This window comes from Ornithorhynchus anatinus, chromosome X5, assembly GCF_004115215.2.
Source record: "Ornithorhynchus anatinus isolate Pmale09 chromosome X5, mOrnAna1.pri.v4, whole genome shotgun sequence".
In the NCBI taxonomy this organism is placed as follows: Eukaryota; Metazoa; Chordata; class Mammalia; order Monotremata; family Ornithorhynchidae; genus Ornithorhynchus; species Ornithorhynchus anatinus.
The window spans coordinates 3,099,598-3,115,839 of NC_041753.1; the positions used below are offsets into that span (position 1 = coordinate 3,099,598).

Consider the following 16,242-nt stretch of genomic DNA (forward strand, 5'->3'; position numbering starts at 1 on the left):
TTCTAATCCCGGCTCTGCCACTTGTCTGCTGTGTGACCTTGGGCAAATCACTCAACTTCTCTGTGCCTCAGTTACCTCATCTGTAAAATGAGGATGAAGACTGTGAGCCCCCCGTGGGACACAGAATGGGGGAGACAGACAAATATAAATAAATAAATGACAGATATGGACATAAGTTCTGTGGAGCTGAAAGGGGGGAAGTGCAGGGAAGTACAGTGCTCTGCACACAGTAAATGCTCAATAAGTACAATTGAATGAATGAATGTCTGACTATCCTTCCCGTCTGCCTCTCCAACCATCCGTCTGTCCGTCCGGTCATCTGTCCATCCACCAGTCCGTGGATGCTCAGTACTGCTCACTGTACTAAGCTCTTGGGAAAGTACAGTACTACAATGAACAGTGGCATTCCCTGCCCACAACAAGCTTACAGTCCAGAATGGGGGAGACATTTGTCCCCGTGGGACAAACTGATTAGCTTGTACCCCAGTGCTTAGAATAGTGCGTGGCATATAGGAAGAGCTTAACAAGTACCATCGTTATTATTATTAAATTGATTCATTACTCAGGAACAGGAGCTGGTGTGGGTGGGTGTAAAGGTTGGGGCGAGGCAGACAGTGAAAAGGGAAAGAACGAGAAAGAGACGTTGGTGGAGCAGAGACACAGTGAGAGGTGAAGAGATAGCTTAGGGAGAGAGACACCTGGGAGAGGAAGAGAGGCAGAGACAGAGGAAAGAGACACAGAGATAGAGGAAAGAGACAGAATAGAGGAGAGAGACACAGTGGGGAAGAGCACGGAAATAAAAGAGAGAGATTCAGAGGGGAAGAGACACAGAGTTGGAGAGAGAGACACCAAGGCAGAGGGAGAGATACAGAAATAGAGGAGAGACACAGAGAAGAGACATGGAAATAGAAGAGAGAGACAGAGAAGAGACCCAGAGGGGGGAGATACTGTGGGAGGACGAGACAAAGAGAAGACACAGTTTAAAGAAACCCAAAGAAAGAGGGAGAGGCGAGAGACACCTAGGCAGAGGAAGAGACACAGAAATAGAGGAGAGAGAAATCAAGGAGAGAGGCATGGAGGGGAAGATACACAGAAACAGAAGAGAGACACAGAAGGAGAGAGACAAAGAGAATGAAAAAAGAGGAGGGACAGAGGAAAAGAAGGAAAAAGGAGAGGCAGACAGGGAAAGGAGATTAGGGACAGAGAGGGGATGAGAACAAGGAGAAGAGGGAGACAGGAGGAAGAGAAGGACGACAGAGGGACAATCCCAGACCTGCCCTCTGTGACCCCGGCCCTGAGGAACAGCTGCCCACGCGCCAAAGGGCATTAGGCCATAGCCTGGGAAGACCAGCTAAGGCGCTCTGAGCCTCTTCTGTGGCCCCTGCCCCCGCCATCCTCGCCTGCCCCACCGTTCAGCCAAGACGCGGAGGAAGGAGACCCACCCCCACCCCCATCCCTTACAGGTTGGAAGTTCTGCTGGAAGTCTAAACTCCTACTCCTTTTCTCCCTCCCTGGGGAGGACTGGGTGACTTTCCCCGCCGCAGCCCAAGTCCCCTGAACATTCTGGCTCTGCCACTTGTCTGCTGTGTGACCCTGGGCAAATCACTTCACTTCCCTGGGCCTCAGTTATCTCATCTGTAAAATGGGGATTGAGACTGTGAGCCCCATGTGGGACAGGGATTGGGTCTAACTTGATTACCTTGTATCTACCCCAGCTCTTAGAACAGTGCTTGCCACATAATAAGCCCTTAGCAAATACTATTATTATTATAATTATCCGTTCCCTCCCACCAGGCAACGGGACACCCCTTCCTCGTTCCTCCGGAAGGGCCACCCGGGAGGAGGGTGTCCATCGGTACATTTGTCTGTCACCTTCTCACTGTGTCTCGATCTCCCCTATCTCGCTGCCAACCCCTCACCACGTCCTGCCTCTGACCTGGAACGACCTTCCTCCTCAAATCTGCTGGGCAATTACTCTCACCCAGCTTCAAAGCCTTATTGAAGGCCCATCTCCTCCTAAAGGACTTCCCAGACTAAGCCCCACTTTTCTTCATCTCCCACTCCCTTCTGCTTCACCCTGACTCGCTCCCTTTGCTCTTCCCCCCTTTCAGCTCCACAGAACTTATGTCCATATCTGTCATTTATTTATTTATATTTGTCTGTCTCCCCCATTCTGGACTGTAAGCTTGTTGTGGGCAGGGAATGCCACTGTTCATTGTAGTACTGTACTTTCCCAAGAGCTTAGTACAGTGCTCTGCACACAGTAAATGCTCAATAAGTACAATTGAATGAATGAATGTCTGACTATCCTTCCCGTCTGCCTCTCCAACCATCCGTCTGTCCGTCCGGTCATCTGTCCATCCACCAGTCCGTCTGCCTGCCCATCCATCGGTCTGTCCACAGTAATACTAATAACTGTACTTGGTAGCACTTACTATGTGCCAAGCACTGTACTAAGCACTGGGGTGGATACAAGCCAATCGGGTTGGACCCAGTTCCTGTCCTGCCTAGGGTTCACAGTCTTAATCCCCATTCTCCAGATGAGGTAACTGAGGCGCAGAGAAGTGAAGTGACTTGGCCAAGGCCACACAGCAGACGAGTGGCAGAGCTGGGATTAGAACCCATGACCTGTTGACTCCCAGGCCCAGCTGAATCCACTACGCCAAGCTGGCTATCCGCCCGTCTCTCCATTTGTCTGTCCATCTGTCGTTCCGTCTGTCCATCGTCTGTCCACCAGACGCGATCTACTCTTTTCCTCTGCCCCTCCTCCTCTCCCCATCGCCCCGACTCGCCCCCGCAGCTCTACTCCCCTCCCCGCCCCACAGCATTCGTGTATATCTGTACATATTTATTATTCGATTTATTTTATTAATGATGTGTTTCTACAATTCTATTTATTTATATTGACGCTATGATGCCTGTCTTGATGTGTGTCTTCCCACTTCTAGACTGTGAGCCTGTCGTTGGGCAGGGATTGTATCTCTCTGGTGCCGAATTGTACTTTCCAAGCGCTTAGTCCAGGGCTCTGCCCGCAGTAAGCGCTCAATAGATGCCATCGAAGGAGTGAGTGAGTGAATGAGTGAATGAATGAATGAATGCTGGGCGAGCGACCCCGATCCCGCTGCCTCCGCCGGTCTCTGGCGCCGCCTGGTGGCCACGCCGGGATACTGCCACTTGCTGAGGAAGGCTTAGGCAACCGAATCGGGGATGGGGCAAGTCTGCTTTGGGTTCTGGGCCTGGATGCGGTGAGTTTATTCAATTCTAATTCCCCTTAACCCCCAGTTACCTTTTCACTCAGTCGTATTTATTGAGCTCTGACTGTGTGCAGAGTATTTTCTCCACTTTATCAACTCACCTTCTCCAGGAGGCCTTCCCAGTCCGAGCCCCCCTTTTCCTCCTCCTCCCCATCGCCCCGACTCCCTCCCTCTGCTCTACCCCACTCCCCGCCCCACTGCACTTGCGTATATATGAACATATTTGTTATTCTATTCATTTTATTAATGATGTCTATATATCTATAATTCTATTTATATTGATGCTATCGACGCCTGTTAACTTGCTTTGTTTTGGTTTTGTTGTCGTCTGCCTCCCCGCTTCTATATTGTGAAGCCGTTGTTGGGTAGGGATTGTCTCTATTTGTTGCTGAATTGCACTTTCCAAGCACTTAGTAGAGTGATCTGCACACAGTGAGTGCTCAATAAATACGATTGAATTGAATGAATCAATCGATGGAATTTACTGAACCTCTAGTGGCTGCAGAGCACTGAACTAGGAGCTTGGCAGAGGAGAATAATAATAACAACAATAATAATAATACTGGTATTTGTTGAGCGTTTACTATGTGTCAGGAGCCAGGAACCGGCATTAGAACCCAGAACAAAAGAGCTCTCCCTCTCTAGACCATAAGCTCCTTATGTGCAGGGAATGGGTCTACTAAAACTGTTATAGTGTACTCTCCTAAATGCTTAATACAGTGTTCTACACATGGTAAGCACCCAGTGTTTAGAACAGTGCTTGGCACAAAGCAAGTGCTTAACAAATACCATCATTATTATAATAATTTACATTTTATAGAAGAGGTAACAGAAAGCCCAGAGAAGTAAAGTGACCTTCCCAAGGTCACACAACAGACAAGTGATGGATCCAGGATTAGAACCCACAACTTTCCGCATCCCAGGCCCGTGCTGTATCCGCAGGACCCTCTCGGTGGAGCAGTCTGAGTGAAATGCAAGAGAATCTTCCTCCAGACAGCTCCCCTCCACCGGCCCCCAACCTGCTGGGACACGGTCAGAGACTTAAGGACTTGAGGGTCTCCAGTGCCAGGTTGCCAACTGGGCTTCTGGGCCCCATCCACAGGGTGGGGAAGGGGCCTGGAGCGGCGGGGGCAGACTGCAGGTTATTTAGAGCTTCCAGTGACATCAGGATTTGGTTTGAAGAGTGTGGAAACTGGCTACTTCCCAGCAGGGTCAGGAGGAGGTGAGGCTGCTGACGTTTCAAAAGAATGTTCCCCACTTCCTCTATCCTCACACCAGACAGACTCACCCACCCCATTCCTCCCAGAGGCCCCAGTGGTGTTAGTGAGTGCTCTGCACATAGTAAGCGCTCAATAAATACTATTGAATGAATGAATGAACGAGTGAGAAGAACGCTGCCCTTCAGCCCGGAGAAGTGCCAGCCTGCCCGGGCCTGGCTCCGTCTGCCCACCTACTGTCTGGTCTGGTCTGCACCCGCCGGTCCCTCTCCATGCTGCTCTGTGTGACTCTGCTGGTCCTAGGTGAGTGGGGGTAGCGTCGCCCCCGTGGGGGTCTCGGAGCTCAGAAGAGTGGCGATGTCAGTGACAGGAAGCTGGAGCGACGGGGAAAGAGGGCATAGGGAAGGAGAAGGTACCGAGGGTGTGCCGCGAGACAGAAACTGGAGGCAGACAGGTGAAAACCATGGCCAGCCCAGGGTTTGGGGGAGGCGGTGGGGAGAATCTGAGCCTTCACCTTGATGCTGGGGCGCTCCCCTGGGGTCCCAGTGTGTGTGTGGGGTCTCCAACCCAACTGGATTCCCCTTTTAGGAAGGAAACTCCAATCTCTCCCTCCTGAGAGGGGCTGGAATCCTTAGGCAGAGGACAGTGGGGAGATGTCACACCCATCACAGACTGATCTCCACAGGCTGATTTGGGAGCTTGAATCTAGAGGGAAGTTTACAGTCTAGAAGGGAGCTAACAGCTTAAAGGAAAACTTATAGTCTAGAGGATAGCTAACAGCCTAAAGGGGAGCTAACAGCCTAGAGGGGCAGTTATCAGTCTAAAGGGGCAGTTTACAGTCTAGAGAGGATCTTAGAGCATAGAGGGGGAAATTACAGTGTAGAGGTGGAGCCTATAGTCTCTTCTCCTGACTCTTGACCCAGCTAGAATCTCAGGTCAATACCCCGGCAGGGGGAAAAAGTGGGAAGGAAGAAGTAAAGGAATCAAAGAGTTTCATTTGCAAACTCTACCAGTCAGGCAGGGCCTCTGCTAACTCAGACACCCATCACTGTATTTCCCAACTCTATTCAGCAGGTCAATAATGCTTGGTAATTATAGGATCTACTAAGCATTTCCTTGGAACTAAGAGCTATGGTAGTAATATTTGTTGAGCACTTATTGGGTACTGTGCACAGAATTAATTGCTGAGGAACACAACCCAAAGAATTGATCAATGGTATTTACTGAGTGCCTATTTTATTCAGAGCACTATACTAAGAGCTTTGGGAGAGTGCAATACAATAGAGTTGGTAGAAATGACCCCTGTCCTCCGAGAAGCAGCATGGCCTAATGGGTAGAGCACAAGCTTGGGAGTCAGAAGAACCTGGGTTCTAATCCCAGCTCCACCACTTGTCTGCTGTGTGACCTTGGGCAAGTCACTTAATGTCTCGCTCACTCAGTTACCTCATCTGTAAAATGGGGATTAAGACTATGAGCCCCAAGTGGGACATGGGCTGTGTCCTATCTTAGCTTGTACCTACTCCAGCGCTTAGTACAGTGCCTGACACAGAGTAAACAGGTAACAAATATCATAATAAAGGAGCTTGCAATCTATGGGAGAGACAGACATTAAAATACACTCCAGAAGATGAAGCTTGTTCCCTTCCCCCAAGATGCTTCCACTCCAGAGAGGGAGAGAGACATAAAAATTTTTAAAGCTGGAGTAAATGAGATAAGTAATTGAACGAACAAATCAATAATAAACAAGAAACTCAGATTGTCTTCATCCCACAAGGGGTTCACAGTCTAAGAGGGAGGGATCTCACACTCTTTTTCATGATGAGATAATTGAGGCGGCAAGAAGTTAAGCGACTTGCCCAAGGTCACACAGGAGACCAGCGGCAGAGCTGGGAGTAGTACCCATGTCTCCTAACTCCCAGGCCCTAACTCTTTCCATTAGGCAATGCTGCCCATCATCCTTCCTGCTGTCTAACTTAGCTCCATCTTTGTTCTATTGTAGCTGCCAGCAGTGACCAATCTGGTGAGTTTCCCCTGGCGGGTCTCCCCCAACCCCCGGCCCCTCCTGTCACCCGTCGCCGGGGACAGGTTCTTTCGGAATCAGTGCGGCGAGAGAGAGAGTCCAGGGACGGAAAACCTGAGTTTGTATAGAATTTATTCCACGGGGCGAATTGAATTAATTAATTCTTTAGATGCGACAATCAGCCTTCCCTTTTGGGGGAAACATGGTGTTAAAGCTTACCCTTTGGGAGGAATATGGGGTTAGAGCTTCCCTAAGGGAGGATTACACTGGTATGTTACTCGCGTGTGGACGGACACCAGGGCCCACCCAGGCAGAGCTCATTTATGGTTTACTCAGAACGTGGTGGGGCAGCTAGTTCCCACCATGTACGCACCCACTTATGCGCTAAACCCACTTGCACGTTAAAACCCACTTTGGGCGTTAAATTTGCGTAGGCGCTACTTGCACGTGGTGAGGCGGCTAGCTCTCACCATGTGCGCACCCACTTGGGAGGAATCCACTTAAACGTTCAATCTACTTATGCGCTGAACCCACTTATGCCTTAGATTTATGCATTAAACTCACTTGCGCGTTACAATCGCTTATACGCTACCCACTTACGCACTAAACTCACATGTGCGTTATACTCACTTATACATTGCCCGCTTATGCACTAAGCTCACATATGCGTTACACTCATACATTACCCACTTATGCGTTAAACCCAGTTATGCGTTACACTCACCCGTCCCGCAACCCCTGTCTCTGTGCGTTGTTTCTGGTGGCAGAATGGCATCTGGTGCTCTGGGCAGGGAAAGACACGTGAGTGGCTGTTGCTACCGCTGTGATCCTCCAAGCGAGACCAGAGCACCAGAGGCGACAGGTATTTGTTACCTGTGGTTTGGGTGGTCCCAATTTCCTTCCTGTTCAATCTCCACCCCTTCCGCTCCCTTCCCTTCCATACCTTATTGGGTGGGCACGGAGGTGAGGGACACTTATCTGCCTGTCCCACCCCCTCTGGCCAGAGAGGTTACGTCACCGATGGCATTTTGACCTTGGGGTTGCCGATGCCCAGTTCCACCTTGGCACACCTCCCCACCCCTGGCTGTTGAGAAACACCTGAGGGCCGTCCTCTGAGACTCTGCACCTCATGGCCAGTTCCCAGGTGACCTCTGACCTTGTTATTATTATTACTATTGTTATTACATCAGCCCATTTCTGGGTGATTTGCCAGCTGGGACCCTGCACCTTATGGCCTGAGAAAGTGGAGAGGGCTGTTCCCAGGATGACCTTTGCATCCACGCCCAGGGCACTGTGGGGGGCTCTTGACAATTTATCAGCTGGGTCCCTGTGCCTAAAGGCCCGAGAGGACTGAGCGGTCAGGTCTAAGGGTGACCTCTGACCCCACGCCCGGAGCATGCCCCACATCAGCCCCTCTTTGGGAGATTTTCCAGCCGGGGCAAGGAGGGGGGCTGTTTCCAGGGCAACCTCACCCCTTCTGAGTTGGGACGTTCCCCTCTCGTCCCCCCACAGCCGCCCCCAAGCCAGCACTGACTCTCCAGCCTCCGTGGACCACCCTGTTTAGTGGGGAGTCGGCGAACCTGACGTGCGGAGAGACCAGCCCCCAGGCCCCGGGAAACACCACGTGGTATCGAGAGGGCCGAGTGTGGGCAGAAACCCCAGGCCAGAGCATACCTGTTCAGACGGCTGGCGTCTACACCTGCCGGAGACCAGCCTCGGCCCTCAGTGACCCTGTGACCCTGACTGTCTCCGGAGGTGAGGAGGGGCCCGTTGGGACCCAGGAGAATCTCTCTCTTTCTCTCCCCACTCCCTATCTCTCTCCCTCTCTCTCCATCTCCCTCTCTCCCTTCTCTCCCTCCTCTTTCCTTACCTCTCTGTCTCTCTATATACATCTTCCCCTCTCTCTTCCCTTCTCTTCCTCCCTCTGTCTGTCTGTCCGTTTCTCTATATAATCTCCCTCTCTCTCTTCCCCTCGGTGTCTCTCTCCCCTTCTCCCATTTTCTCTCCTTATCTCTTCCTTCCTCCCTTCCCCTCCTTCTTCCCTTTCCCTCCCTCCCTCTTCTCTGTCTCCCCATCTCTCCCCCTTCTCTCTTCTTCCCTCTTTCTCTTCTCTCTACCCCTTCTATCTTCTTCCCTCTTTCTCTCTCTTCTCTCTACCCCCTTCTCTCTGCCTCCCTCTCCTACTCTTTCTCTCTCTCTCTCCCTCCCTCCCTCTTCTGTCCTCATGTCCCTCTCTCTCAAAGGTCAGAGAGAGCATCCCCACCCCAAGCCAGGGTCAGCCAGCTGTTTCTGACACCATCTCTGTACTCCTCCCTTGGATGGGTTTTTGGTGGTGGGAGACAGGAAATCTGGACCAGTCCCGACCACCCAGGCGAGTTAAGACCCTGGGAGCAGCAGGTCACATGTCCGATCACCCATTGGTTGTGTGTGGGGGAACATGGGAGGAGTCCCCGCTGGCTCCTGAGATCCCAGCAAGTGCCAGGGGTTTCTATATGTGCAGAATTTCGAGCACGAGTATGGCGGGGCTCCAGACTGTAGCTCATTGTGGGCAGGGAATGTGTTTGTTTACTTTTATATTGTACTCTCCCAAGCACAGGGTATAGTGCTCTGCACACAGCATTCGATAAATACAATTGAATGACTAACTAACAGAAGGAGAAACTCAGAAAGGAAGCAGCATGGCCTAGTGGAAAGAATACAGGCCTCAGAGTCAGAGAACATGGGTTCTAATCCTGGTTCTGCCACTCGTCGGCTGTGTGACCCTTTTTTTAAAATAGTATTTCTTAAGCACTTACTATGTGCCCAGCACTGTACTAAGCGCTGGGGTAGATACAAGATATTCAGGTTGGATGCAGTCCCTGTCCCATATGGGGCTCAAGGTCTTAATCCCCGTTTTGAAGATGAATTAACTGGGGCACAGAGAAGTGACTTGCACAGGGTCACACACTGAGGGGTGTCCAGGCACCCTTTCTCTAGCCCAATCACATTGGGTTGTGGGGAGTGGAGGGCTTTCAGTGTGTGAGAGGGACATTAGGAAATAATAATTGTAGTATTGTGCAAGTGACTTAACTTCTCTATGCCTCAGTTCCTTCATCTGCTCTATCCACTAGGCTACACTACTCAATACACCTCCTCTCTCCTACATAGACTATGAAGCCCCATGTGAGACCTGATTTTCTTGTATCTACTCCAGTGCTTGGCACCTAGTAAGCACTTAACAAATACAATTATTATTCTTATCTTTATTAATCTTAAAATGAGGCCATCAGGGGAAGCGGACAGGAGTTGTGAAGTCCAGCCCATTGGAGCCTTAGAAGAAAGAAAAGTTAAAAGAAGAATAATAATGATTGTGGTATTTGTTAAACGCTTACTATGTGTCAAGCTCTGTTCCAAGCACTGGGGTAAATATGAGTTAATTAGTAGGTCGCAGACTCTGTCCCACATGGGGCTCACAGTCTTCATCCCCATTTTATAGATGAGGGAACTGAGGCACAAAGAAGCAAAGTGACTCACCCAAGGTCACACAGCAGACATGTGGCAGAGAAGGAATTAGAACCCATGACCTTCTGATTCCCGGGCCCTGGGCTCTAACCACTATTCATTCAATCAGCTGCTTCTCATATACTACTTCTCACGGCTACTTCTCACATGCTGCTTCCCACAGCCATGCTGATCCTGCAGGCCCCGCCTTGGTTGTTCGAAGGTGACCTCCTGACTCTGCATTGCCGGAGCCGGGAGGGCCAGGCCGTCTCCCAAGTGACCTACCACTGGGATGGGCAGCCCATCCGCTCTCTGGGAGGAAATGGCACCCTCCCCTCCGTGTCTGTGAGGCTGGAGGCAGGGGAGGCCCGGGGGGCCGGGGAAGCCAGAGAGGATCTTTTCCACTGCTCTGCAATTGTCAAGGAGTCAAGGGGGTCAAGGAATGTGATGTCACAATCAGTCAACCTCCAGGTCAAAGGTCAGTATGGACGGGGAGGGCTGAGTTGGAGGGGGTAAGGGACAGGCAGTGGGGGGGGCGGGAGGGATGGGGAGGGGAGGCGGCCCCCCACACCATTTTTTGGGGTGGATGAAGGCCCCAGCCAAAGGTTCAGCTGGTTTTCACCCCACCCTTAGCCCCACAGCATCTCTGTAAATGATTTATTCATGTGAATGCCTGTTTCCCCCTCTAGATGGAAAGCTCCTTATTAATAATAATAATAATAATAATTATTATTATTATTGTATTCTCCCAAGTGCTTAGTCAGTGCTCTGCATGCAGTAAGTGTTCAATCAATATTACTGATTGACTGCTAATTTATTAGTATGAATGTCTGTCTCCCCCTCTAGTCTGTAAGCTCCTTGTGGTCAGGGGACATGACCACTAACTCTGTTATATTGTACTCTCCCAACGCTTAATACAGCTCTGTGTACAGTAAGTGCTCAATAAATACCACTGATTGCTTGGTAATTCATTTATTTATGTGAATGTCTGTCTGTGGACCATAGAATGAGTCCAACCCAATTTGCTTTTGTCCACCACAGTGCTTAGTTCAGGGCTTGGTACATAGTAAGCACTTAACAATCCCCTAGACTGTAAGCTCCTTGTGGGCAGGGAATACGTCTACCCACTGTTATACTCTATTCTCCCTAGTAGTTAGTACAGAGCGCTGCGCAGAGTAAGCGCTCAATAAATACGACGGATCGATTGGTTGATAGAGGAGAGAGGCCAATCCTGGCATGCGTGGGATCGGGTGGTGGGGGAATGAGACGAAGGGGTCCCACACCCCCAACCCTGGAGCTCTGCACTCCTTAACCCCCAGTCTGCCCTTCCCCAGAGCTGTTCCCTTCACCCGTGCTGAGAGCCGCCGCCTCTGTCGACCCCAGAGAGGGGAGCCCGCTGACCCTGACCTGTGACACACGGCTGGACCCCCTCAGGCCGGACTCCCGGCTCCTCTTCTCCTTCCTCCGAGACAACCGGACGGTGCGGGGCTGGGATGGTTCCCCGGAGCACCGGATCCCGGCAGCCCAGAGTGGGGACTCTGGCTCCTACCGGTGCGAGGCGGCCACAGATACCAAGAGCGTCTGGAAACGGAGCCCCGAGTTGCAGATCCGGGTGCAGCGTGAGTCCGGTGAGGTCGGGGTTGAGGGCACCAGGGGATCAGAGGGTGTAGAAGCGGACCCCACCCCTCACTGAGGGGTGTCCAGGGGCCCTTTCCCCAGTCCCATCACGCTGGGTTGAGTGGGGGGCGATTCCAGTGTGTGAGGGGGACACGGGTCATTATTCATTCATTCATTCATTCAGTAGTATTTATTGAGCGCTTACTGTGTGCAGAGTACTGTACGAAGCGCTTGGAAAGTACAATTCAGCAATAAAGAGAGAGAATCCCAGTCCACACTGGGCTTACAATCTAGAAGGGGGGAGACAGACATCAAAACAAGTAAACAGGCATCAATATAAACAAATAGATTTATAGAGATATACGCCTCAAAACAAGTAAACAGGCATTAATGTAAATAAATAGAATTGTAGATATGTACATATAATCGTGGTCTTTGCTAATAAATCAATCAATGGAATTTACTGAGTGCTTACTATGCGCAGAGCACTGTTCTAAACCCTCGGGAGAGTACAATACAAGAGTATTGTTGGTTTGGGTTGGAGGATTCCAGTGTGTGAGGGGACATGGGTTATTATCAAATAATAATTGTGGTCTTTGTTAATCAATCAGTGGTATTTATGGAGCACTTACTCTGGGCAAAGCACTGTTCTAAGCACACAGGAGAGTACAATGCAACAGAATTAGCAGACACGTTCCCTGACCGTAATGATTTTACAGTCTAGAGGACTGTAAAGCACTTACTATGTGCTAGGCACTGTACTAAGAGCTGGGGTGGATACAAGTAAATCAGGTTGGACTCAGTTCATGTCCCACATGGTGCTCAGGTTCTTAATCCCCATTTTACAGATGAGGTAATTGAGGCCCAGAGAAGCAAAGCGACTTGCTTGAGGTCACACAGCAGACAAGTGATGGAGCTGGGTTTAAAACCCACGGCCTTCTGACTCCCAGCCCCGGGCTCTTATCCACTAGGCCGTGCTGTTTCTTTTAAGAAGATAGTGGATAGAGCATGGGCTTGGGAGTCAGAAGGACCTAGGTTCTAATCTCAGCTCCACCACTTGTCTGCTGTGTGACTTTGGGTAAGTCGCTTCATTTTTCTGTGCCTCAGTTCCCTCATCTGCAAAATGGGAATTCAATCCCTGTTCTCCCTTCTCCATGAAGCCCCAACTGAGACCCTACGATCTTGTATTCATTCAATTGTATTTATTGAGCGCTTACTGTGTGCAGAGCACTGTGCTAAGTGCTTGGGAAAGTACAATGCGACAATAGAGAGACACATTGCCAGCTCACAACTTGGATCTACAGTGCTTGGCCCATAGTAAGAGCTTAATAAATACCACACTAACTATTCTCCTCCCATCCCAACCCCGGATACGTTTTTCTAGGTCGAGGTGTCCTTCTCCCCTGCTGGCTGCGTTTCCTGCCCACCCTGGCGACGGGAATCCTGTTTGCCGTGGACACAGGACTCTACGTCGTCCTACGGGAGAGAATCCGGTTCGGGGAGCGGAGCAGAGGAAAGCGGTAGTCCCAGTGGCTCCCTGGCTCCTGGTCGATGGCTGATGTCTCAGCACAGAAAAAGCCGGCCGCAGGTTCTTGCCGCTGACCTCTGCCGCCACCGATCCCCACTGCCACGGACCACCACCTCCAGGGACCACCCCCCTGCCACGGGCCACTACCTCCACAGACCACCACTGCCACGGACCACCACTGACACTAACCACCACTGCCACGGACCACCACCTCCAGGGACCACCCCCCTGCCAAGGGCCACCACCCCCACAGACAACTACCTCCACAGACCACCACCACGGACCACCACCATCACGGATCACCACCTCAGTGGACCGCCACCTCCACAGACCACCACCGCCACTGACAGAGGGGCTCTTATCCTCCTTCCTCCACCTGTACCTTGCCTCTGCTCCCTGCCACGGCCCCTGTTCACCCCCACCCCAGCGGAGACCCCTCCCTCCTACCCGCCCACCAACCTATCTCCCCCTCCATCCTTTTCTAGGGAGATCAAACGTGGGAGGAAGCAGACTACCAGCATGGTAGTTACTGGTTATCCCGGCTCTGCCACTTGTCAGCTGGGTGACTGTGGGCAAGTCACTTAACTTCTCTGTGCCTCAGTTCCCTCATCTGTAAAATGGGGATTAAAACTGTGAGCCCCATATGGGACAACCTGATCACCCTTGTATCTCCCTCAGTGCTTAGAACAGTGCTCTGCACATAGTAAGCGCTTAGCAAATACCAACATTATTAGTGGATAGAGCATAGGCCTGGGAGTCAGAAGGACCTGGGTTCCAATCCTGACTCGGCCACTTGTCTGCTGTGTGGCCTTGGGCAAGTCACTTAACTTCTCTGGGCCTCAGTTACCTCATCTATAAAAAAAGGACTGTGTCCAATCTGATTAACTTGTATGTACCCCAGTGCTTGGGACATAGTAAATGCTTAACAGGTATCATAATTAGTAATTATTATTATTAATCCTTGCTCTTCCATTTGATGATAATAATGATGATGATGATGGTATTTGTTAAGCGCTTACTATGTGCCAAGCACTGTTCTAAACACTGGGGTAGATACAAGGTAATCAGGTTGTCTCACATGGGGCTCACTGTCTTAATCCCCATTTTACAGATGAGCTAACTGAGCCACAGAGAAGTTAAGTGGTTTGCCCAAGGTCAAACAGCAGACAACTGGTGGAGCCGGAAATAGAACCCATGTCCGCTGACTCCCAAGCCTGTGCTCTTTTCACTAAGCCACACAATAAATGTCACACAGCCTGTGTGACACTAGGCAAGTCACTTCACTTCTCTGTGCCTCGGTTACCTCAGATGTAAAATGGGGATTAAGATTGTGAGCTCCATGTAGAACATGGACTGTGTTCAACCTGATTAGCTTGTATCTATTCCAGCACTTAGAACAGTGACTAGCACATAGTAAGCGCTTAACAAGTACCATAATTATTATTATTATTAATCCCTGCTCTGCCAATTACCTGCTGTGTGAACTTGAGCAAATCACTTCACTTCTCTGTGCCTCAGTTACCTCAGCTGTAAAACGGGGATTCAGACTGTGAGCCCCATATGGCTCATGGACTGTGTCCTACCTAATTACCTTGTTCCTATCCTAGTGCTTACAACAGTCCCTGGCACATAGTAAGTGCTTAACAAGTACCATTAAAAAAAGGCTAGGGACAGGGTGTGACCAAAGAACAGGGTCAGTTTGGAGTGACAGATTCAGCCACATTCGCTCTGGAAAATGCCTCTGGAAATGACAGCTGCAATACTACGAAGGGACACAGGTCCTGGATGCCAGCTGCCATGATATTGATATATTGTAATCTCCAAGTGCTTAGTAAAGTGCTCTGCATTCAGTAAGCGCTCAATAAATACAATTGCCGAACCCATTGGACTCTTTGGACACCAGGTCCTGTCAGACTAATCTAATCTCTGATCCCATCACAGGCTTGGAGAGCTGTTTCACCCATGACTGCTCCCAGCCTGCTGCAGCAGTAAATACCGTACTGTCTCCCAAGTGCTTAGTGTAGTGTTCTGCACACAGTAAGAGCTCAATAAATATGATGGAATGAATGAATGAATAAATACTGATACTGTCTTTTCAGTAAACTGGATTGACTGAGGGCATCCCCTGCTGATGAGAGTGACCGCTGCTGCTTGGTTTTCTCACGGGGAGTTCAATCAATCAATCAATCAATGGTATTTGTTGAGCGCTTACTGTGTGCAGAATACTGTGCTGAGCCCTTGGGAGAGTACAGTATAACAGAGTTGGTAGACACGTTCCCTGCCCACAATGAACTTCCAGTCTTTAGGCCCCTGGAGGGAATGTGTCTGTTTATTGCTGTACTGTACTCTCCCAAGTGCTTAGTACAGTGCTCTGCGCACAGAAAGCTCCCAATAAATACGATTGAATGACTGAATGGAGGATGCAGTAAGCAGGAGCTGGAGAAGCTTGGGGCTGGGGGTGGTGCTGAGCTCACCCCCTGCCCCCCACGATGCCCCTTGCCTCTATGCTGGGCTATAAACAATAGGCTGATTCTATACCATCATTAGATTGCAAACTCCTTGAGGGAAGGAAACGTTTCACTTCTGTGGCTCTCTCCCAGGAGCTCAGAACAATACTCTGTACTCAATAGGTGCTCAATAAATTCCACAACCTGCCTCTCTTCCTTCTCCAAATCCTGCCGCCTCGGTTCTGAGCAAACCTAAAAGGATTCAAGACAATGATAACAATAATAATAGTTGGAGTATTAAGCGCTCTGTGCTAAGCACCGGGGAAGATACAGATATAGGTTGGACACAAGAAAGTTAAATGACTTGCCCAAGGTCACACAGCTGGCAAGTGGTAGAACCAGGATTCAAACCTGGGTCTCCTGACTCCAGGACTGTGCTTTTTTCATTAGGCCACCCTGCTTCTTGGTGGGAAGAAGAATGGATTTTGGTTCACAGGAAGGAGTTCAGGAGAAAGATGGACTCCAGTGGGCTTAGCCAGAGGGTCCTGTAATAGTCATAGTAATAGTAGAGTATTGAAGTAGCTTGGAAAATAACTAACATTTATTAAGTGCCCACTTGCTGCTGGCCACTGTACCAGGTGCTTGGGAAGTACAGAATAACAAAAGGACACATTCCCTA

General features: G+C 50.1%; 1 protein-coding gene across 1 annotated transcript; it reads left to right on the forward strand.

Moving 5' to 3' along the window:
- The first annotated feature begins 4,127 nt into the window (after nucleotides 1-4,127).
- Nucleotides 4,128-13,707, forward strand: FCRL6 (Fc receptor like 6). Its single transcript, XM_007655737.3, has 6 exons — nucleotides 4,128-4,774; nucleotides 6,471-6,491; nucleotides 8,004-8,246; nucleotides 10,156-10,449; nucleotides 11,306-11,599; nucleotides 12,973-13,707. Exons 1-6 carry the CDS (start codon nucleotides 4,744-4,746, stop codon nucleotides 13,110-13,112), a joined length of 1,023 nt encoding a protein of 340 aa, XP_007653927.2. The 5' UTR covers nucleotides 4,128-4,743; the 3' UTR covers nucleotides 13,113-13,707.
- Nucleotides 13,708-16,242: the final 2,535 nt, after the last annotated feature.